This window comes from Mobula hypostoma, chromosome 3, assembly GCF_963921235.1.
Source record: "Mobula hypostoma chromosome 3, sMobHyp1.1, whole genome shotgun sequence".
Classification (NCBI taxonomy): Eukaryota; Metazoa; Chordata; class Chondrichthyes; order Myliobatiformes; family Myliobatidae; genus Mobula; species Mobula hypostoma.
Genome location: NC_086099.1, coordinates 95782983 through 95808223, shown reverse-complemented (window position 1 = coordinate 95808223; position 25241 = coordinate 95782983). Strand labels below are relative to the sequence as shown.

The 25241-nt window shown below is 43.1% G+C and overlaps 1 protein-coding gene across 1 annotated transcript in view; it reads right to left on the bottom strand.

Annotated features, from left to right (window-relative positions):
- LOC134344153 (coiled-coil domain-containing protein 158-like) overlaps positions 1–25241 on the bottom strand; it is a 163438-nt gene that overhangs the window by 102821 nt on the left and 35376 nt on the right. Inside the window, exons 7-8 of the mRNA XM_063043481.1 lie at positions 12730–12865; positions 4870–4946 (exon numbers count right to left, since the gene is read on the bottom strand). Coding sequence (XP_062899551.1) covers positions 4870–4946; positions 12730–12865 — 213 coding nt within the window. The remainder of the gene's footprint in view (positions 1–4869; positions 4947–12729; positions 12866–25241) is intronic.

Below are 25241 nucleotides of genomic sequence, written 5' to 3'. Positions count from 1 at the left end.
GGCAAACTACCATCCGTGCTTCTTTCCTGCGTCCACAGAATTGCCTGTCTGACCCCCTAACTATACAGTCCCCTATCACTGCTGCCATCCGCTTCCTTTCCCTACCCTTCTGAGCCACAGGGCTAGACTCTGTGCCAGAGACACAGCCACTGTTGCTTCCCCCAGGTAGGCTGTCTCCTCCAACAGTACTCAAACAGGAGTACTTATTGTTAAGGGGACAGCCACAGGGGTACTCTCTAGCCTGCCCTTCTCTCTCCTGACTGTTAACCACTTATCTGTCTCCCCAGGCCCCAATGTGACTACCTGCCTATAGCTCCTCTCTGTCACCTCCTCACTTTCCCTGACCAGACGAAGGTCATCAAGCTACATCTCCAGTTCCCTAACCTGGTCTGTAAGGAGCTGCAGTTCAACGTACCTGGCGCAGATGTCGCCATCTGGGAGGCTGGGAGTCTCCCGGACTTCCCACATCTGACACCGAGCACAGAACACCGGCCTCACACACCTTCTTGTCTGTATTCTACACAGATACCCTACCTGGCCTCGACCCCGTAATGCCGAAGCCCTGTTGAGCCAAAGCCTTCCTACTCTGTCTCCCTCTGCTCCAACACCCGCTCCTCTGATGCCCACTCTATAAGGTGTCTCCTTTTAAACTCTTCTTGCTGTTCTCACTGGCTGACGTCCATGCGCTTGCGCAGTTGTGCCCCGATCAAACTGCTGAAGAAATAACCTACTTCGTGCATTACTTATTTATTTTAACTATTTAATATGTATACTCTAATCCACATTTTTTTTCTATTATTATGTATTACATTGTACTACTGCTGCAAAGACAACAAATTTCATGATATTACACCTGATTCTATTTCTCAACAGGAATATGAAAAACTAACAAGCTGGAATGTTTAATCCTTGCTTATTCCTGTTACTCAGCACTTGCTTTTTCATTCAAGTCAATGACATCCATCAGAACTGAGTATGTGTAACATTTAAATGTTGTACCAGAGGTCATTGACCCTTGGAATTTGCTCACAACCTGTTGTGTTTGGAATTCTAAAATGAGCATGGAAAGTTCAGAAAATATCCAACTCTAGTAAAGTCAGAGGAAGCAAACATGAAAGCAGCAATGGAGTCTCCTTAATTTTTACAAGCTATGATAACACTAGTTTGGATAGAGCAATAAGAAAAAAATTATAGTTGCTGTGGTGAAGCTCCTGCTGAAAATGCTCAGATTGCAATATCACGTAAAGAGGTTAACAGAGCTGGTGTTGAGCTAGCAACAGCACACCTGAACAGCCCACTGACAATAGAATATGTCCTGGATGGTGCATTACTCAGACGGAAGAACAATACCCAGGAAACAATCAAAATGACAAGAAAGTACATTGACAGGTTAAAAATTTGCTCTTTGACAATGAGATTAAAGTCAGATAAGACCAAAAGATATAGGAGCATAATTAGGCCATTTGGCCCATCAAATCTGATCTACCATTTCTTCATGGCTGATCCAATTCTCCTCTCAGCCCCAATCTCCTGCCTTCTGTATCCTTTCATGCCCTGACCAATCAAGAATCTACAAACCTCTGCCTTAAATATACATAAAGACTTGACCTCTGTAGCTGCCTGGAAAAGAATTCCACAGATTCATCACTCTCTGGCTAAAGAAATTCCTCCTCATCTCTGTTTTAAAAAGACACTCCTCAATTTCAAGGCTGTGTCCTCTGGTCTTAGACTCTCCCACCACAGGAAACAACCTCTCTACGTCCACTCTATCAAGGCCTTTTTCCATCGGTAGGTTTCAATGAGGTCACCCCTCATTCTTCTGAATTCTAGTGAATTCAGGCCCAGAACCATCAAACACGCTTCAACATGACAAGCCATTCAATCCTGGAATCATTCTTAAGAACCTTTTTTGAACCCACTCCAGTTTCAGCACAGCCTTTCTAAGATAACTTCACAAACCTCATGACCCCTGACACCTGGAACTTCTACCAAAATGCTAGTGTCTTTTACAGTGAAGACTGCTGCAAAATACTTATTCCGTTAGTCCATCATTTCCTTGTCCCCCATTACTACCTCTCCAGCATTATTTTCCAGTGGTCTAATATCCACTTTTGCCTCTCTTTTACACTTTTTTTTATTTGAAGAAACTTTTGGTATCCCCTTTAATGTTACTGGCTAGCTTACTTTCATATTCCACCTTTAACCTTTTTTTGTAATTTATTTTTTATTGAAGTTAACCATCAAACAAAACTTTGCATAAGATATATTTCAGATACTGTACTTATATATATCATATAGTCACATTTGTCACAAATCTCCACATAATATTTATCTAGTGGTGGGGAGAAGACCCCAATTGCTCTCTTTGTCAAATACCTGGATCACTAAGGCACATTTTAACAGGATGCACCACGAGCCTCACCCAGGGGCGGTACATTTGGCAGCATAACCAAGTTCTCAGACAGCTGGCATCAATCTTGGAACAGAGGTGAATCACCACAAATGCTCTCCCACAAACATCGGCAGGAAATGTCCACATTACACGATTTGTACCAGCAGGCCAACCTCCAGAGCACCATATAACATCAAAAGATGTAAGCATCAAAAGATGTTGCTCGGGATTGGAAAATGGACGTGGACTTGGAAAAAAAGCTTGTGTTTTCCCCAGACATTGCAGCTACAACACTCCAGCCAGACATGGTCCTGTGGTCCACAACAGCCAAGCTGGCATATGTTGTGGAATTGACAGTACCATGGAAAGATGGTGTCGAAGAAGCTTATGAGAGGAAAAAGACCAAGTACTCTGAACTGGCAACTGAAACTGCCCAGAATGGCTGGAAGACCAAGATTTTCCCTGTAGAAGTGGGATGCAGGGAATTCGTTGCTACATCTACGACCAGCCTATTGAAGAAGATGGGGGTGAGGGGTCACTCCCTCCAACAAGCAATCAAGTCCTTGTCAAATGCAGCAGAAGAAAGCAGCAATTGGATTTGGATTAAAAGGAAAGACAACAACTGGGCTGCAAGATGAAGACAGGAGGGTGTGGAACTGAGTGGGGTGTATCTGGGACGCCAGGTAGCACCGTTGAGCCCTCTGGAGATGTCGTGGGCTTATCAACGAAACGTCAAAGAAGGAGGGTGCCCACCTGATGACCCCGATGATGTACCTACCCTCGCTCCTTGTCACCACTCCAAACCCACTGCCAATATCGAGACTGCCAACTTACCATAGGGACTGAAACATCAAGTCCTAGTAGCTCTACTGAGGTATACACTTATAGAAAGGAGAGGAAAGAAAGAACAATCAAAAAAAGAAAACTATGTACAAAGTAGGGAGTAATTTTTTTTTACAACATATTCATTGACTTGTGAGAATAAATTCAGGCCTATGAGGTGTTATGTAGTTAAACCATTTTTCCCAGTATGAATCAAATTGTTCCAACTTATGATTAACAGATGCTGTTATCTTCTCCATTTTGTAAATGTCTATTGTAATTTCCATCCATACATTCAAAGTTGGGCTCTCCTGTGATAACCATTTCCTGGTAAGGGTCTTTTTACCAGCCACCAGCAGTATATTCATTAAATATTTATCTCTTTTCAACCATTCTTGAGGTATATACCCAAAATATATGGTCTTACTTTCTAAGGGTATTTCACATTTAAAGATGTCTTGTAGAGCATTGTGTATCCCACTCCAATAGTCTTTGATAACGGGGCCTTCCCAGAAAATATGATAATGGTTTGTATTTTGATTTCCACAATTTCTCCAGCAAACAGGGAGGTTACTATCATAATGGGATTTCTGACAGGGTGTAATAAAATATCTTATCAAGTTTTTCCACTCAATCTCCCTCCATTTCTGTGAACTGGTACACTCCCATTGATACCTCCATATTATTGTCCATTCTTCCTCAGATATTATTATCCCTCCTTCCTTCACCCATTTTGTTTTAATGTATGAAGTTGAATGCGTTTTAAGATTTGACAAACCCTTATACACGCTTGAAATTATCATCTTTACCTTCTTAATGATGTTTTTAGTTGCCTTTTGTTGGTTTTTAAAAGCTTCCCAATCTTTTAACTCTCCACTAACTTTTACTCTTCATATGCACTCTCTTTGACTTTTATTTTGGCTTTGACTTCTCTTGTTAGCCATGGTTGTGTCATCTTGCCTTTAGAATACTTATTTCTCTTTGAGATGTACATGTCCTGTGCCTTCCAAATTGCTTCCAGAAATTCCAGCCATGGCTGCTCTGCTGTCATCCCTGCCAGTGTTCTTTTCCAATCAATTCTGGCTAGCTCCCCTCTGATGACTTCAGCTTCTCCCTCTCAAATTGCACAGTGAATTCCATCATATTATGATCACTGCTTCCTAAGAGTTCCTTTACTGTAAGCTCTCTAATCAATTCTGGTTCATTGCACAACACCCAATCCAGAATATCTGATCCCCTAGTGGGCTCAACCACAAGCTGCTCTAAAAAGCCATCTCGTAAGCATTCCAGCACCAACCTGATTTTCCAAATCTCTCTGCATATTGAAATCCCCATGACTATTTTAACATTGCTCTTTTGACATGCATTTTCTATCTCCTGTTGTAATTTGGAGGTATTGCCCTGTTGGCTATAGATGCTTATAGCCAATGGCACAATAGATATCTATGCATCTGATGTACTTGACCAAAATATGACAAGCTAGATTCTTAATCTTTGCTTTGAGTGCTCATTGTTGCTGCCCAGCGCAGTATGCTTTTATACCTGAGAGCTTCCATGCATGTTGCAGGGGTCAAGCTGAGATCACTCCCCTAGAGAAAGGAGGGTATAGACGTATTGAGAGATACCAATAACTATTAAGATACAAAGTGAATTACCGCTCTTCTTGCTGCTTAAGCAATCGTTCAGTTTTGCTGTGTGATTCAGTTTTCAGACAGTCCAGTTGTTCTTCAATCTAAACCCAAACAACAATGTTATTTTAATTATATATTTGACCAGATAACAATTCCGAACTTTTTCTCAAAAAATACTATGCAAAGTGGCAATACATGATTTTTTTTTAACTGGTAGTTGGAATATTCTAGAAACTAATCTCTAATTATTGAGGGCTTAATCATCCTCTTAGAAATCTACTGCGCAGAAAAATGCAAACACAGTCACTGCTGTGTGTGATATAGCATTCATTTCTGTATCACTTCGCTCTTCAGTTTTGTTAATTTCCTCGTCATTGTCCCTCACATTTTACTTTCTCACACTGTTGTCTCTCTACCAGTCTACATTCTCTCTTCATAAATCATTTTCTTTACTTTGCCTTCTTGGGTGCATCTATTCCTTTTTAAGCTTCAATAACATTCAGTACATTCATATTAGTAATATTTTGGGGGAGAAAAGCAAACACACGTGCTGAGAAATGGGATGCTGATACTCTCTCCACATTTGGCACCAGGAACTCCACAGGTCATGTGCAGCCCAATCTGAAAGTGTCTGCCACCTACTGTGGCAGTCACATTTCATCCTCCACAACAGCATTCTTCCCACTCAGAAATCAGAAAACAGTGTCACAACGATAAGGTCAGACCAACTATGGACTGAGATCACCAAATAACTTCACCTGGCACCTCTGTAACCAGCAGACTGAGGAGACGAAAGTAGTGACTCGCATATCACTTTACAGTACCAGCTGTGAGAACGGGATTCAATTCCTGCTGCAGTCTGTAAGGAGTTTGTACATTCTCTCCAGGACAGCATGGGTTTCCTCTGGGTGCACCAGTTTCCTCCCAAAGACATACAAGTTAGGGTTACTAAGCTGTGGGCATGTTATGTTGGCGCTGGAAGCATGGCGACACTTGTGGGCTGCCCCCAGCATATCTCAGACTGAGTAGGACATTGACGTAAACAACACACTTCACTGTACGTTTCGATGTACATGAGACAAATAAAGCTAATCTTTAAAAATCTTTCCCATCACTTGGGGTTATATTTAAACTCGGGACTCAGAGGTAAAAAGTCAATGTTAGATCAGGTGAAATATAATGGGAAATACTGGAACAGGATAACAGCAACACTGGTGTGAGAAACCAGAGTTAATACTTCAGGTCATTAATCCCTTATCAAAAGCTGGTAGCATTTAATCAAATGATAGGCCTATTCCTTGTCACAGAGCCATAGTGAGACAAAGGATGAAAAACCAGGCCCTTCAACCCACTGAAACTAATCACTGATCTAGTACTCCCTTTTGTAATAATCCTATGCAATCCCATTTCATTCTCCCCATTTTCCCATCAACTCCCCTCTAGATTCCACCACTCACGAACTGCAGGGGAGAATGCACAGCAAGCAATTGGATTACCAAGCCACACATTTGAAAGGTGGGCATAAATGAGAAAAGCTGGAGACAGCCCACACTGTCACAGGAAGGATGGGCAAACTCCACACAGACAGCACGAAAGCTCCAGAATTGAACTCGAGTCACTTGAGCTGTGAGGCAGATTTTTCACCCAATTATAACTCGGGAACAACAATTATGCATTTACATCGTGCTTTAACATGGTAAATTGGGCCCAGGCCTGTCACAGAAATATTATCAAATAAAGTTTCCAATGAAGTCACTAGGAGATATTAGAAAAGAAAACTGCCACAGATGTTGGAAATCTGAATTTAAAAGAAATAAATACAAGAAATATCCAGTGGGTCAGGCAGTTACAGCTTGTTAGATTTTAATTAGAACTGTACAAACTTAGAAAAAAAAACACCTAACTTTTATAGTGAGGAAAAAAGAAAGTGGGGAGACATACAAAAGCTTGGACCGTTATACAGGCATGTCCGTAGCATTATGAAGGTATGACTTAGTCATATCCTCACATTATGTATATTTATATTTAGGTAATCTCAATCCACACTTGATCTCAGCCCATCACCATGTCCCCTGTTGTCCTCCCCCACCACACGTTACCAATCATCCTTCCAGGCCCCACTCTTCTGTACATCCCTAAGGAGAAGTGGAGGGAAGAACAGCACCTGAGGTGTCTGAACGAATGAAGGCATAAATTTAAATAAAGACAGAGAAGACAGAAAAGAATGAGGGGTGGTAAAAAAAAAACAAATACTGGGTCCACCGAAAAGGAGGGGAGGAGGAGATGGCGGCGCGACACTGCGCATGCGGCCGCTCCGAAATGATATCGTATTTGTAAGTAGGTACCGTGCACAATTCTGATTTGATGGAGACAGACGTGAGAAGCACGGAGGAACATCTGGAGAAACTTCTGAAATGCCAGCTTCGCTGCTGCTGCTACTGTGTGATCAAGAATCTCCAGAGGGGAAGGCCCCAAATCCTCGGCCTTGCCTATTGTCTGTTGCCGGGGCTGGGGTCGAAGCGCTCGGCAGAGATGGTGCTCGGTGTCGGAGGGCTGGTCGGAGGCTCGAAGTTTTCAGACGGACTCAAGAGTCTGCTGTGGTCGGGTGCTTCCAGGGTGCTGCATTGGCAAGTTTGCGGCGCTGGAGGTTCATGGCAGGGAGAGTTTTTTTTTCTTCTTTCTACCGTCTGCGTGAGATGATGGGACTTTCGAGAGACTTTGAGACTTTTTTTTTTACCGTGCCCATGGTCTGTTCTTTATCAAATTACGGTATTGCTTTGCACTGTTGTAACTATATGTTATAATTATGTGTTTTTTGTCAGTTTTTCAGTCTTGGTCTGTCTTGTATTTCTGTGATATCATTCTGGAGGAACATTGTATCATTTCTTAATGCATGCATTACTAAATGACAATAAAAGAGGACTGTGTGTCCTCATAATCTAATCTAATCTAATCTAACATCAAGAAGAGCAGAATTACTACCTGCAGCTGCTGTCTAAAACAGGGGCATTGATTATAATCTGAAATTTCAGTTAAGCCCAAGAGTTTGGTGTTGAATCCAAAAACCCTCCCATCTGGTTGTCAAGAAAGGACTGGAAACATTCAGCCTAGTTCTCTCTATGATGATACTGCCATACGTGTTCTTTATTTTTCCAGCTTTTTTTCTGATTTTGTTTTAAAGAAGCTACTAAGAAAGGTGATGAACTGTATGAAGCATGCCACAATTCACGTCAGACTGGCTCCAAAATTTTACAGCTGGAAGCCTGGCAACAGCAGTGGAGAGAAAGAAAGATCCATTCTGTGCATAGGAAGAGGGCAGGATGACATCCAGACAATGTCTTCAATGACTGTGGCAGACACAGCTAGAAGGCAAACCCTAAGGAACCAACTGCATGAAATTGGATCCCTTGGGCGTTGTTCTAGAAATTCCACAGCCTGATTTGTGAACTAGATCAATAAAGGCATCTCCAAGTGCCACACCCCAGCAACTGCTCAATGTACCACATCCCCATCACTCTCCTGATAATACTCGCAACCACACGATTACTCCAGTTGCAGGCCTCATGTCACACCACTCAGCTTGTGTTACTGCCAAGTCATGCAATTGTGGCAGGCAGGGCATCCAAATGGATTGCAAACCACTCACTGATATATTCTTATTGTTCCTTCAGAAAACAAAAAAAATACACATCTAACACCCTGGGAAAGGATTCACTGCAAATGTAATGGTCTTTCTGCAGAAGTAGTGTTTGGGTTGTGGTTAGAGATAACGGGTGCTTTGGAATGTGAGCCGTCCCATGACTGGAGGGTGTTTTCGTGCCGCGTGCCTGACACCAGGGTGATCTGGGTCTTTTGTTCAGTGGGAGATGAAGCGAGAAGACGCCGAAGTGGGCCATGACTCAATGAAGAAGGATCGGCGAAGGGGAAACCATGAGCTCCAACTTGTGCACATTAGACTGGTTCATTAAAATGGGCCCTTTTCTTTTTTGCTTTTTCTTCACTAACCCTGTGGTCAAATAAAGAATAATAAAGCTAAATCGTTTAATTGTATGCGGTGTACTGTCTGTTATTACAGTACTGATTTGTAACAGTGTAACAAGTCATGCAGCATCTACATAAACAGTAGACTTTGCACCTCAATCTCACCCGTTCAGCAGGGCCAGAGATTGTCTTCCCTAGACTTAGAACCTGAAGGTTACACACAGTTAGAAGCAGCTGCAAATAGCCAAAAGGGATGGCACATCTCCAAGACATCATCCAAATACAAACCACAACACCTGCTACCTTTGTAGCAGACAAATTCTCTGGATAAGCCCAAAATAACAGAAAATGATGTTAGCCTCATATCCCCTTCACTCTTCATTTACTTTTTTACTTTGAAGTTTAAGTTGGTTTGCAAGTACATCCCTGTCTCACCACCGTCCTAGATTGTGGAGAGAATTAGGCATAAGGTAAGAGCATTAAGTTTAAGTATCAACTGATCTTCAATTTCACTTTCCTGCCCAACTCCCATAGCTCTCAAACCCTTGTTAAAATTAAAATGATGATTATCTTTGAAAATCCTGAGTAACTGAGCTCATGCATCTCTGAGGTAGGGAATTACAGAGATGACTATTAGAGTACCAAAGTATCTCAGAACGAAGAAATTCCTCCTGATCAATGTTCAAGTCGATGTCATAAGACCATAGCAAACTCTGAATGTGTTTACTGGTTTGTCTCCATTTGAGAATATCTGTTTCTACTATTCATTCCCCCAAAATAAAAAACCTCACAATTCACCATATCATGCTCCATCTTCCACCTTCCTGCCAATTACCTTAATCTGGGAATATTCCTTTTCAACCTTTCTCTACCCCACCTCACAGGCAACTTTCCAATTTACCTCGTAATCGTCACAAATTTGCAACTAGTTCCTTTACTTAAATCATTAATGCAACTTGTAAATTGGAATTTCCCGAGCATTGATCCAGGCAATACTCCCTCCCTGTGCAAGTTAGGCAGTGTCAATATGTGCTACATTGGGCATAAATTGGCTTCTAACAGGACAGAACAGACTTCACTGCTCCACCCCACAGGGTGAAGTCAATCATCTGCAGCTGAGAATACAAGATGTGCACTTCAACAAGTCAGGTTCAGCAAAAAACAACATATTCTTACTAAAGCCACGCTGTGTACATACATCTATTGATGCTTCTGGACACATCTTCAGTGATGTTCCTGGAATCATCGGGTGTTTCGGGTCTTTCAACATCATACAACCTCCTCCAGGTGACCCAGCCGGGGCTGATCAGACCCCAGCTTGTGTCCAGATGGCTAGCTACTTATGACTCCATGGCTCCCCTCTCACAGCCATCTTGAGGCCCTCTCTGCCGCATCGGTGGTACTGCAGATGGCTCTCCTCTTCCTCTCTCCCTCGATGCCCAAAATGCTGAAGGCTCTAACTAAGGAACGGGCTACGAATAAGATGTTTTGGAGCCTTCCTTCTCCTCTTCTCCGAACTGTTCAGCTGCAACACTGACAATAATTGTTGTCATGGCTTGCAGCTTCCTATCAACCCCTCCCTTCGCCGTTGCCTCCAGAATTTGGTTAACATCTTCATCAAACTGCTTCCACAGTGAAGTCATGTTAGCTGCAGGCCATTTGATCTGCCTCCTGTTAGACTTCATGTTAGAGGGATTAGTTTGCAACACTTGGAGGTTCTGGGCACTATGGGGTGACTCCGGGCCTGGCCCCTCCTTCGTCTCACCAGGTTGGACACCTGCGCGTTGTGCTGCTCCTGTTCCCGTCAAACACTTCATCCTGGCTTGGTGGATCTTTAAGCCACAATCGTTCTTGCAGATTTTGCCACATGCACACTGCTTCCTCATCGTCGTTTGTTCATTGCCTGGGTCTGATGTCGTTGTGTCCATCCTCCCCCACTCTCGGGTACCCCTGGGGGTATCTTTTCCTTAGGTTTTTTGTAGCTTTTGTGGGGGTCCTCCTCTCAGAGGACATAGATTGGGTTGCCAGTCCGTTCTGCCCTGGTTGCCATCTCTCCGGGCTGTCACTGACTCTCCAGTGGTCACCACGCTTTTCGCGGTTGTCACCCAGTCTTTCCTGGTTGTCACTGATTAACTCAGGGTGTAAGCTGTGAACATACATCTATTGATGCACTTTCATACTTTTTGTACGTGAACCCTCACGCAATAAACACCGACACAGATTTTGCCTTATATGCCTGCTAGGTCTATATACTGCATATGGACACCCAAAGCTTTGAACACGTGCATTCATATACCTGTGTGTAAAAGAGTTTGGCACCAAACTTACAGAGCCCCAAACATTCTTTCAAACATGGAAGTGTAGGAGACTACTATTACACTAATGTCCCCACTGAAGGGATTGGTGGATGCAGTTTTCGGTTCCACCACAGCACTAGGTATCACAACAGTCTGATTATTCATCCTTCAGTGGTTTATTGGTGTTAGTGAGAGGCTGCCCCAAAGTAGGGGGAGTGGTTCCTCGGAGTGGAAGACCATGACACGTTAGTGTTATCAGTAGCGTAATGGAACCTGATGTCTATGTGTTTCATTTCTATGGGGCAGCAATTATGAACAAAGTTCAAAGTGCATTTATTATCAAAGTATCTATACTATATACCACTTTGAGATGTGTCACCTAACAAGCAGCCACAGAACAAAGTAACCCAAGAGAAACCACTAAAAATAAAAGGCTATCAAATATCCAATGTGCAAGCAATAAAAGCAAGCAAATACCATTCAGAACTGAAGTGAGTCCACAGCCGCGAAGCCTGTTATCACTGCAGCTGATTCAGGAGGCCGTTTGCTATAGGCCACAGCCTTAGTTCAGCACAGAGACGAGTAAACCCCATGGAACAATGAGGTGAACCAGCACATCCCTCACCTCCCACCCCGACACCCTGACCTTTTTCAACCTAGCGTGGTGCTTAGATCATCCAAACCTCGGATCGTTCCTTGTTCTCGGACTCGGGCCCCGCTTCCTCAATTCGACTCATTCCCGACCTTTCCAATTTGGCCTGGCGCCTAAAACAACCAAACCTCTGGTTTTTCCTCGCTCTCCGGCCCAGGACCCACTGCCTCAGCTCTGCCTTGCCTAAGCTCTCCTCGCCTAGGTTCTGCCACATCAAATCACCTCCAAGTCTGCTCCAGAAACGGCCAAAAATTGGCTCATTCCCTGCTCTCAGGCCCTGGTCCCACCACCTCGATTTGGCCCGTAAGTGCAACACCGCAGCCCTCCCGTACCTTCGAGACTTCAGTTCAGGTCAACTCTGAAAGTAAAGTTACAGGCTACAGATTGCCAAAAAAAATATGATTAATAAAGTAGTTCATAGTTTTATTTGCTACCAGCAAGTTGACACTGTGCTTCATCAGCACCATCTTAAACCGTTAGGATGTATCCATATTCAACTCATCTTACACAGATGAATTGGATAGAAGTACATTCTTGGAGGAGATTAGGATTACTGTGCAGGGCCCGGACAATAAGCCACAGCTGGAAATGTTCTAGCTACAAATGGGTTAATAAGGGTAGAAACATTAACGCATTTTTGTGGTGAAAGTCAGGACTACGCTTTCAATGTGTTCTAACTCGGACTGGTAATGGATTGGAAACAGGTAAGTACAGCAGTTCTATCAGAAAATACTATGAATCAATAACACTAGGCAATGACTCACTGAACCGAATCTTCCTTTGAGATAGGAAATATCAGCATCTGTGTCCTTCAGCACTTTAGTCACTGATGTACCCAAGTTCTGGGTGTGAAGGTTGGATATAGTTTCATGTTCATATATTTTTCCGCCCGTACAGTTCTCATAATGTATCAAAGATTGATGGATTTCAATTAAAAATATCATAAACAAGTACCTTTTTCCCGAGTTGCTCGATCTGAGTATTAGTACCCTGAACAGTCTCATCTTGCATGCGGTTAACAGTTTCTAACTCTTGCACTGTGCTGTGCAGCTTGGATATCAATACTCCTTGGTTCTGGCTTTCTTTTAACCTGAAAAACAACAAACATTCACTGATCTGAACAATGACCATTGCATGGTTCCATACATTCTAAGACTACCTGAGCCTGTTAGCAGAGCTGTAATTATTTACCATCCTTAATTACCTTTGAGAAGATGGCGAGGGGGTATCCCCTTGAACTATCACAAGTCAGTCTGATGAAGATACTCCCACAATTTGTAGGGGAGGAAGCTGCAAGCTTTAGAACCAATGATGGTGAAGAAACAGCAATATACATATTTCAAAGACAGGATGGTGTGCACCTTAGAGGGAGACCTGCAAGTAGTGGTGTTCCCACACACAAGAAGCCCTTGTCTCTCTTGCTGGTTGAGGTAATTATTTTAAGAGGTGCTATCAGAGTAGCCAAATTGAGAAAATTGGGCTACATCCAACACTCAGGATGTATTGTGGTAGAAGGAATGAATGATAATTGTCATGGATGGGGGCACAAATTAAAACTGCTGCTTTGGTCCTGCATATTATGGAGCTGCACTCATCCAAGCAAATGGAGAGTATTCTATTACACTCTTGAAATGTGTCTTTGCAGTAATATAAAGGCTTTGGATGATATACACTATCTTTGATCTGATCTTATAGCCACTTTTCTTATGTGGCTGGTCTAGCTGAGTTTCTGGTTAATGATGAACGCCAAATTGATGGTGAGGGAACTGGGTGACGTTAATGCCACTGATTATTAAATGCTTAAACTTCCTTGTGTCTGGCAGTTTTGTGGTATGAACACTATTCTCCAGTTTAATACCAAATCAAAATTCGGTGTTAGTCTTATAAAGCTACTTTATTCATTCATAAATAGAAAATGGAATGGAAATGTGGAATTTAACAGTATGTAATTAATTTTAATTCCATGTTTCCATTCCATTTTCTTTTTATAAACAAATAAAGCACCCTTTTAAAATTTGGACAAAATTTTGGTTTGGTATTAAACTGGAGAATAATGTTCATGCCACAAAAATGCCAGACACAAGGAAGTTTAACAGCGATCACAACTTCTGACCTTATGATGGAAGGAAAAATGGTTATGGATGAAGCAGATAAAAATGGTTGAGGATTAAGGACAATGCCCTAATGACGTTTGGTAGTGACGTTTAGTGTGGGAATAACACCACAAACAGCTTCCTCTGTACAAGAAAGTGGCCACTGGATTTTACACACCCAAAGTCTTGTAGTGTGTAAGGCACATGTGTACAAATTTCAGGGGAAGACAAAATATACTTTTCTAAGTCATCCTTCATGATTAGTCAGCCTGCAGAACGAATAGCAGATTAGCCAATGAGCCAGTTACTGAGTAAAGTGCTTTCAGAAAAAATGGAGAAAAAACAATCGGAAGTCCTTTTACCAAAGCTAAAGGTTTAAGGTGAAGGATCCGCACATTAACCTTATTCAGCCGGCCCTGTCTTCCTCCAAATCAGCCTCGATCACAAAATGAAATCAGACACGTGGCTAGCATTAGACCCACAGAAAGCATCTGGCCCAGACTGTGTACCTGACTGAGTACTGAAGACCTGTGCTCATCAAATGACTGTAGCGCTTACTGACATATTTAACCTCTCCCTTCCGCAGTCTGAGGTACCCACCTGCTTCAGGTAGGCTTCAATCATATCAGTGCCCAAGAAGAACAAGATGACCTGCCTCAATGACTATTGTCCAGTCGTATTTACATCCACTGTGATGAAGTGCTTTGAGCGTATTAACTCCTGCTTGAGCAGTGACTTGAAACCACTGCAATTTGTCTACCAACACAACAGATCAACAGTAGATACCATTTCAATAGCTCTTCACTCATCTCTGAAACATCTGGATAGGGAAGATGCATACATCAGGAAGTTTTTCATTGATTACAGTTCAGGACTCAACATGATTATTCAATCAAAACCAATCAACAAGCACCAAGACCTTGGTCTTGATAGCTCCTTGTGTAAATGGATCCTCCATTTCCTCATTTGCAGGCCTCAGCCAGTTCGGATTGTCAACAACATTTTCTCCACAATCTCCAGCAGCACAGGTGCTTTAGCCCACTGCTCTACTTGCTTTAACCCTATGAATGTGAGGGTAAATACAGCTCCAATGCTAAGTTTGTCTGTGGACAACACCACTGTTGTTGCCCATATCAAAGGTGGTAATGAATTGGAATATATGGGGGAGGGTGAAAAACTGGATGAATGGTGCTACAACAACAACCTCTCACTCAACTTCAGCAAAACCAGAGCTGATTATTGACTATAAGAGGAAGAAACCAGAGGTCAACGAGCTAATCCTCATCAGAGGTACAGAAGGTCAGAACTTAACTCTTTGGTGTTATTATTTCAGTGGATCTGACCTGCAACTAGCATACAAGTGCCATTACAAAGAAGGCACAGCAGCACCTCTACTTTCTTAGAAATTCACATAAATTCTAAAATTGTGACAAATTTCCATAGATGCACAGTGGAGAGTATCCTTACTGGTTGCATCATGGCCTGGTATGGAAACACCAATGCCCAAGGACAGAAAAGTCACAAAAATAGTGGACATGACCAGTCCATCACAGGAAAAGCCCTCCCTACCAAGAGCAAATCTGCAAAGAGCACTACATCCATTTCAAAGGACCCCTCCCATCCATGCTGTGCTCTTTTCTCGCTGTTGCCATCTGCAAGGAGGTAGGAGGTACTGGAGCCTTCGGTCCCACACCACACGGTTGAGGAGCAGTAGTTATTACCTTTTAACCAGGCTCCTGAACAAGTGTGGATAATTATAATCACCTCAACTCTGAACCGATTCCACAACCTCTGGACTCACTTCATGGACTCTACAACTCATGTTCTCAGTTTGTTGTTGTTGTTTTCTTTCTTTCTTTATTTGTTTGTTTATTTATTTATTGCATTTGCACAGTTTGTCTTCTTTTGCACATTAATTGATTGTCAGCCTTAGCTTGTGTGTAGTTTTTTTATTGATTCTATTCTATTTCTTTGTTCTACTATGAATGCCGGCTTTGATAATACACTTGCCTTGAACTTTTGCACTAAAAAGATTTTACAGTAATTATTGTATTTTTGGGGGCATATTTCACAAATTAAGATTCTGTCAAAAATCACAGCAAACCAATCATTGTTTGGTAACAAAGTGTATCTTCAAATTATTGTATCTTCATTTGAGCAATTAGTTTTTACCTGATTACAGATCTAGAATATAGTATGTGTCGAGAAAACGGATTACAGATTTTTCACCTGGTGCTCTAAAACTTCGTAAACACAAAATAATCTGCAGATACTGTGATCAAAGCAACACTTCCAATACGCTGGATGAACTTAGCAGGTTGGGCAGCATCAGTTAGAAACGATGAGTTGACATTTCGGGCTGGAACCCTTCGTCAGGACTGAAGAATGCAAGATGGGGAAGGATTTGAAGAATGCTTGTTGCTTCAGTTGAAAGACCAGTAACTTGAAAGACAAAGGGGTAGGGGAGGGGAAGCATTGACGTCATAGCCCTTGAAAACAATGGGTAGTAGAAGAAGGAGGCGACGTCATAGACCTTGAAAGCAATGGGTAGTAGAAGGAGGAGGCGACATCATAGCCCTTGAAAACAATGGGTAGTAGATGGTAGCTCCCCAACTTTTCCTTCGGTACATTGACGACTACATTGGTGCTGCTTCCTGCACCCATGCTGAGCTCGTCAATTTCACTAACTTTACTTCAAACTTCCACCCAGCCCTCAAATTCACTTCCTCTATCTCGGACACTTCTCTCCCCTTTCTCAATGTCTCGGTCTCCATCTCTGGAGACAGACTGTCCACTGACATCTTCTACAAGCCCACTGACTCTCATAACTACCTCGACTATACCTCTTCCCACCCCGCCACATACAAAAATGCCATTCCTTATTCCCAGTTCCTCCGTCTCCACCGCATCTGCTCCGAGGATGAGGCTTTCCGTTCCAGGACATCTCAAATGTCCTCTTTCTTTAAGGATCGTGGTTTCCCTTCTACCGGCATCAAGGATGCTCTCACCCACTTTTCCTCCATTTCCTGCACTTCAGCCCTCACCCCATCCTCCCGCAAACACAACAGGGACAGAGTTCCCCTTGTCCTTACCTACCATCCCACCAGCCTCCGGATCCAGCACATTATCCTCCGCAACTTCCGCCACCTTCAACAGGACCCCACCACTAAGCACATCTTTCCCTCTCCACCCCTCTCCGCTTTCCGCAGGGATCGGTCCCTCCGCGACTCCCTTATCCACACGTTCATCCCCACTGATCTCCCACCCAGCACTTATCCCTGTAAGCCTAAGTGCTACACCTGTCCCTACACCTCATCTCTTGCCACCATTCAGGGCCCAAAACAGTCCTTCCAGGTGAGACAACACTTCACTTGTGAGTCTGTTGGGGTCATCTATTGTATCCGGTGCTCCTGGTGCGGCCTCCTCTACATCGGTGAAACCCGACGCAGGTTGGGGGACCACTTCGTTGAGCACCTCCACTCTGTCTGCCACCACAGACAGGATCTCCCAGTAGCCACCCACTTCAACTCTGCTTCCCACTCCCATTCAGATATGTCCATACATGGACTCCTCTACTGCCATGATGAGGCTAAACTCAGGTTGGAGGAGCAACACTTCATATACCGTCTAGGAAGTCTCCAGCCCCTTGGTATGAACATAGAATTCTCCAACTTCCGGTAATTTCCTCCCCCTCCCTTCCTCTATCCCTATTTCACTCTACCCCCTCCCCCAGCTCCCTCATGGTTCCGCCTCCTTCTTCTACTACCCATTGTTTTCAACGGCTATGACGTCAATGCTTCCCCTCGCCAACCCCTTTGTCTTTCAAATTACTGGTCTTTCAACTGAAGCTACAAGCATTCTTCAAATCCTTCCCCATCTTTTATTCTTCAGTCCTGACGAAGGGTTCCGGCCCAAAACGTCGACTCATCGTTTCTAACTGATGCTGCCCGACCTGCTGAGTTCATCCAGCGTACTGAAAGTGTTGCACTAAAACTTCATTGCCTGGTGCACTTGTGTAAAATCAGACATCCAGAAAGATCACAAGAATGGATTACCAACAACACACACAAAATTCTGGAGAAACTTGGCTGGTCAGGTGGCAGCTATGCAGAGGAATAAACAGCTGATGTTTCAGGCTGACACCATTCATCAGGACTGGAAAGGAAGGGGGAAGAAGCCAGAAAAAGAAAGCTAGGAGAGGAAAAGGAGTACAAGCTGGCAGGTGATAGGTGAAACCAGGTGAGGGGGAAGGTGGGTGGTCGGAGGAAAGGGGATGAAGTGAGAAGCTGGCAGGTGATAGGTGAAACCAGGTGAGGGGGAAGGTGGGTGGTCGGAGGAAAGGGGATGAAGTGAGAAGTTGGCAGGTGATAGGTGAAACCAGGTGAGGGGGAAGGTGGGTGGTCAGAGGAAGGGGGATGAAGTGAGAAGCTGGGAGGCGATAGGTTGAAGAGGTAAAGGGCTGAAGAAGGAGGAATTTGATAGAAGAGGACAATGGACTATGAGAGAAAGGTAAGAAAGAGGGGAATCAGGGGGAGGTGATGGGCAGGTGAGGAGAAGACAATGGATAAGAGGGAAGTCAGAATGGGGAACGGAAAAAGAGAGAAGGGGAGGGGTAGAAATGTCCAAATGTTAGAGAAATTGATGTTCTTGCCATCATGTTGGAGGCTACCCAGAAGGAATATGAGATGAAGAGGAGGCCGCAATGGGAGCATTAGATACAATAGACAATCCTGACAGACTCGAAGGTGAAGTGTCACCTCACATGGAAGACCTGTTTGGGGCACTAAATGATAGCAAAGGAGGAAATGTAGGGACATGTGTAGCACTTCTCCTGCTTGCAGGGATAAGTGCTAGGAGGGAGATCAGTGGAACGGGTTGAATGACAAAGGAATCATGTAGAGAGCAAGGAAAAGAAGTGTTTAATGGTAGGATCCTATTGGAGATGGTGGATTTACAGAGAATGATGTGCTGGATGCAGAGGCTCGTGGGGTGGTAGTTAAGGACAAAGGCAACCCTACACCTGTTATGGCAGCGAGAAGATGGGTGAGGCAGATGTCCAGAAAATAGAGGAGATGCAGGTGAGAGCAGCATCGACAGTGGAGGAAGGGAAACCCCATTCTTTGATGAAGGAGGATATCTCAGATGTTCCGGAATGGGAAGACTCATTCTAAGAACAGATGCAGTGGACACAGAGAAACTGAGAAAAGTGAATAGCATTTTTACAAGTGACAGGGTGGGAAGAAGCAGGGTCAAGATAGCTGTGAGAGTCAGTAGGATTATAAAAGATATGAATAGACAATCTGTCTCTGGAGGTGGAGACAAAGAGATCGAGAAAGGGGAGAAAGGTGTCCGAGATGGTTACAAACAAAGTAAGCAACAGCACTGCAATAGTTACCACCTTAAAAGGTGCACTAAGCTGCAACCTGTATGCCCTGGAAGCAGTAGCATCACCATATTTTTAAATGCAGCTTCAGGCACTTCACCGTGTAGCACACAAACGAGATTACCAGACCTTAATTGCACAATCATCAAGGCAACCAGATGTCTGGCTGCCAAGGTGAGGATCTTCTCTATTGTGCATGGCAGTGCCTCCTCCCACACCACTGGCTACCCTCCTAGAGTCAGGTGACACAACTAGCCCCACACTTGGGCTACCCATAGCATGGTAGTGGTACCAAACATTACATAATTTTATCATTAACTACAAAAAGAACTTATTGTTCTGAGCAGAGACTGATCATATTGAAATGTATGTTAGCAGACTTCAGTGTGCTTTGCAAGTCTTCTAGTGTCAGCAGAGTATCTTTGAGCTGTATCTGTTCTATGAGAATAATTTTCAGGATCAGAATCAGATTCAGCATTACTTAACTGCCAATATGTGAAACATACCAGAATTGATTATGGTTCGGTGCTAAGCATAAAACATAGGACAAAGCAACATGCACAAAATGCAGAAGGAACTCAGCAGGTCCGAGAAGGTCCAAAAAGGTCCAAAATGTCGACTGCTTATTCATTTCCATAGATGCTGCCTGGCCTACTGAAGGACTTAAGACAGGCGAACATCAGACATTCAAAGGTTTTCATGACTACCAAAGTCAGAGTGACTGGACTATAATCATTAAGTCCAGTGATCTTGTCTTTTTGGGGAAATGGAACGATTGTAGCAACTTTAAAGCAACTTTCTAGGGCCGAGCCTCCATTTATGTCTCAGGAGAATGAAATGTATTCTGCCTGATTACATCATTAAGTGTAGATCTGATTATATAAAAAAAATTAGGCAAAGATTAAGACTGTGAAGTGCCCGATCAAATTTGGCAATTGGTGTAGTGTCATCCAGAAATCATTGCTAACATGTTATTCTGCATAGAATTGATACTGTATCTTATTGCACTAAAACACAAATCAGTGCTGAAATGTTTTACAAAAATAGCGATGCTAATCAATCCATTTTCTAGGCAATGGGTTACATATGACCCTATTACTCAGCACACATAATGGCTTGATAGTTGACAACAGGGTTTTGCTTTGTCAATCAAGCTCTGGTTATAGTGGTAACATTCATTTTGGTCCCAAAACAGGTAGATTTGTTATCTATGAGAAGAAAGGGAGATGATTAGGATGCTCTCCTTTTGAAATTATTTAGAAAGCTGGATGCATTATGGTCCATACTATCTGGCTTGTTTCTTGTTCAAACTTCAGGCAGTCCAGACATCCCACCTCTCCTGGAAGTTCCGGGAGTCTCCCACATATCGATAGTGGCCCCCTGACACCCAGAAATTATATACAATATCCCAGAAATAGATTTTTTTGAGAGGGAGAGAGAGAGCGAGCATCCTGATTGGTCTCTCTGTGCTAAGAGTGGTCCCCAACCACCAGGCCGCGAAGAAACAATATGATTTGGCGATATGAAACGATATGAGTCAGCTGCACCTTTCCTCATTCCCTGTCACGCACTGTTGAATTTTAACGCACGCGAGGTCATCAGTGACCCAAGGCGTGGAATGGAATGGGTCCGTGACCCATTTGTGAATGTCTCCAGTGAATCATCCATGTCAGCGCAGGAAAGAGATCAACTCTTCGAGCTTGCAAATGACAGTGGGCTGAAAAGTATGTTTGACATAACATCTCTGCCGGCATTCTGGATCAAAGTCAAGGCTGAATATCCTGTGATAGCCACAAAAGCACTGAAAACATTGCTTCCATTTCCAACATATTTCTACGAAGCGGTGTTTTCTGCGATGAATGCAACAAAAACTAAATTGCAGAATAGACTGGACATAAGGAACCCCCTTCGAGTATCGCTGTCTCCCATCAGCCCTCGATAGGACCGTGTTGTTGCAGGAAAACAAGCCCAGGGCTCCCACTGATTCAGCGATATTGGTGCGTTGCAATGATTTTATATGCTCATACGAGGAAAATATGCGCTGTGTGTTTAATATCCAAACGTTACTTAAAATGTTATGATGCTATTGGCTTATAAGTGACTCATCAGTGGTCCCCAATTTCCGGGCTGCGAAGAATACAGCGGTGGCCGGAAGGCAGCCAGCACAGCTTTAAGAAAAAAGCCGAAATAAACAAGCTAATTAATTAGGTGCTGTCCGGCACATAAATGTTGGCCCAGATCAGAGGCGATTGCCAATTGCGTCGTCTTCGATCTGGGCCGACATTTACGTGCCGGGCGGCACCTAATCAATTAGCTTGTTTATTTTGGCTTTTTTCTTAAAGGTGCACTGGGTGAGTTCTGGCTACCGCTATACCGCTGCATTCTTCGCAGCCCGGAGGTTTGGGACCACTGTTATAATTGACTTATCACTATATTCATGCGAGGAAAATATGCGCTGTGTGCTTAATATTAAATTTGTTAGATAAACCCCTTTAGAAATGAAATTGAGTGTATTAGCCACTTACAAGTAACTTATAGTTGACTTATCACCTACATTCCGGTCACATTTAACACCCACCAGCCCCCCCCCCCCCCCCCCGGGTCAACCGGTCCGCAAGAATATTGTCAATATTAAACCGGTCCGCAGTGCAAAAAAAGGTTGGGGACCCCTGGCTAGCTGCCAAGGAGCTACGCTATTGATGTCCTACGTGATGAGGCCAAACTCCCTGTAGACTTGCTTAAAGTTGTAATAGAATAAACATGATAATATAATATAAGTACTTTAGAAATTGTTGAAAAAACCGACTTCCAGAACTGTTCCAATATAGAACAAGACCAAAACATATGTGTCAATGTAGCTATCTCAGTTTTACATCTATCACAATGGCTATCATCATTAGAAAAGATTTTAGAAAGTCTCTCCTTCGTCAAGTGATAACGACGTACAATTTTAAATTGAATCAATGAATGGCTAGAACAAATTGAAGAAGAGTTAACCAACTTCAAAATCCGCATCCAATCCTCCGTCATAAAAGTCAAATTAAGTTCCTTTTCCCAATTCTGTTTAATCTTAGATAAAGGACGCTTATCCAATTGTAATAATAAATTATATATTCTTCCAATAGAACCCTTGATCAAAGGATTGATACTCATAATAGTATCTAACAGGTCAGCCTCCAATATGTAACGAAAATTACTTAAATATTTTTGTAAAAAATGTCTAACTTGAAGATATTGCAGAAAGTGTGAGTATGAAAGAGTATATTTATCAATTAATTGTTCAAAAGACAGCAATCTATCTTCTTTAAATAAATCCAAAAAAGAATTAATATCTTTATTTTTATATCTTTATTATTATTATAAAAAAGGTTGTTACCATTGCCCAGATATTGAATTGGATCACTCACATAAATACTATGACTAAGAGAGGAGGTCTGAAAGCCTGTGCCAAGTGACTCAAGTCCTTTCGTCCCCGAAGCCTTTGCACCAATAGCAAGGTACAGGTTAGGACCCAAGTGGAAGGCCTCCACTTTCTGTACAAGTATACAGTATATGTAAAATCAAAAAGAAAAATTTGCAGAGGGTATCAGGGTCACAATTTATTGTCCATTCTTAGCCTTGACCCCACTAGACTTCTGAACGCTGGCAGCCAGTTTGATTAGCACTACCTGAAATGTTAATTTCCTCAATTACTGATGCATATGGCTGCAGTATATGCCATTTACAAGTGTAATACAACCACTTTATTCAGTTGTGCAACGGTCTGTAGCCACCATCACTAATATATGACATGGGCAAGGGAAAAATCATTATCTGCAAGATCAGCACCGTCCTGAACACTTCCTCAAGAGCAATTGCGGAATGGCAATAAATGCTGTCTTGCCAGCGGCACCCACATCTTAAATGAGTAAGTGGATAAATGAACAAATAAATGAATAGTTGGATAGACAGATACATATGGTAGAAACATAGAAAATAGGTGCAGGAGTAGGCCATTCGGCCCTTCGAGCCTGCACCGCCATTCAGTACGATCATGGCTGATCATCCAACTCAGAACCCTGTACCTACCTTCTCTCCATATCCCCTGATCCCTTTAGCCACAAGGGACATATCTAACTCCCTCTTAAATATAGCCAATGAACTGGCCTCATCTGTTTCCTGTGGCAGAGAATTCCACAGATTCACCACTCTCTGTGTGAAGAAGTTTTTCCTAATCTCGGTCCTAAAAGGCTTCCCCTTTATGCTCAAACTGTGACCCCTCGTTCTGGACCCCCCCAACATCGGGAACAATCTTCCTGCATCTAGCCTGTCCAATCCCTTTAGGATTTTATATGTTTCAATCAGATCCCCCTTCGATCTTCTAAATTCCAACGAGTATAAGCCTAGTCGATCCAGTCTTGCATCATATGAAAGTCCTGCCATCCCAGGAATCAATCTGGTGAACCTTCTTTGTACTCCCTCTATGGCAAGAATGTCTTTCCTCAGATTAGGGGACCAAAACTGCACACAGTACTCCAGATGTGGTCTCACCAAGGCCTTGTACAACTGCAGTAGTACCTCCCTGCTCCTGTACTCGAATCCTCTTGCTATGAATGCCAGCATACCATTCGCCTTTTTCACCGCCTGCTGTACCTGCATGCCCACTTTCGATGACTGATGTACAATGACACCCAGGTCTCGTTGCACCTCCCCTTTTTCTAATCCGCCACCATTCAGATGATAATCTGTTTTCCTGTTCTTGCCACCAAAGTGGATAACCTCACATTTATCCACATTAAATTGCATCTGCCATGAATTTGCCCACTCACCTAACCTATCCAAGTCACCCTGCATCCTCCTCACAGCTAACACTGCCGCCCAGCTTTGTGTCATCCGCAAACTTGGAGATGCTGCATTTAATTCCCCCATCCAAGTCATTAATATATATTGTAAACAACTGGGGTCCCAGCACCGAGCCTTGTGGTACCCCACTAGTCACTGCCTGCCATTCTGAAAAGGTCCTGTCTGTTCCCACTCTTTGCTTCCTGTCTGCTAACCGATTCTCTCTCCACATCAATACCATACCCCCAATACCGAGTGCTTTAAGTTTGCACGCCAATCTCCTGTGTGGGACCTTGTCAAAAGCCTTTTGAAAATCCAAATATACCACATCCACTGGTTCTCCCCTATCCACTCTACTAGTTACATCCTCAAAAAATTCTATGAGATTCGTCAGACATGATTTTCCTTTCACAAATCCATGCTGACTTTGTCCGATGATTTCACCGCTTTCCAAATGTGCTGTTATCACATCTTTGATAACTGACTCTAGCATTTTCCCCACCACGGGTTACATTAGCCACCCTCCAATCCTCAGGAACTAATCCAGAATCTAAAGAGTTTTGAAAAATTATCACTAATGCATCCACTATTTCTTGGGCTACTTCCTTAAGCACTCCGGGATGCAGACCATCTGGCCCAGGGGATTTAGCTGCCTTTAATCCCTTCAATTTACCTAACACCACTTCCCTACTAATATGCATTTCCCTCAGTTCCTCCATCTCACTACACCCTCGGTCCCCTACTATTTCCGGAAGATTATTTATGTCCTCCTTAGTGAAGACAGAACCAAAGTAGTTATTCAATTGGTCTGCCATGTCCTTGTTCCCCATGATCAATTCACCTGTTTCTGACTGTAAGGGACCTACATTTGTCTTAACCAATCTTTTTCTTTTCACATATCTATAAAAGCTTTTACAGTCAGTTTTTATGTTCCCTGCCAGCTTTCTCTCATAATCTTTTTTCCCTTTCCTAATTAAGCCCTTTGTCCTCCTCTGCTGGACTCTGAATTTCTCCCAGTCCTCAGGTGTGCCACTTTCTCTGGCTAATTTGTTTGTTTCTTCTTTGGAACTGATACTATCCCTAATTTCCCTCATCAGCCACGGGTGCACTACCTTCCCTGGTTTATTCTTTTGCCAAACTGGGATGAACAATTGTTGTAGTTTATCCAT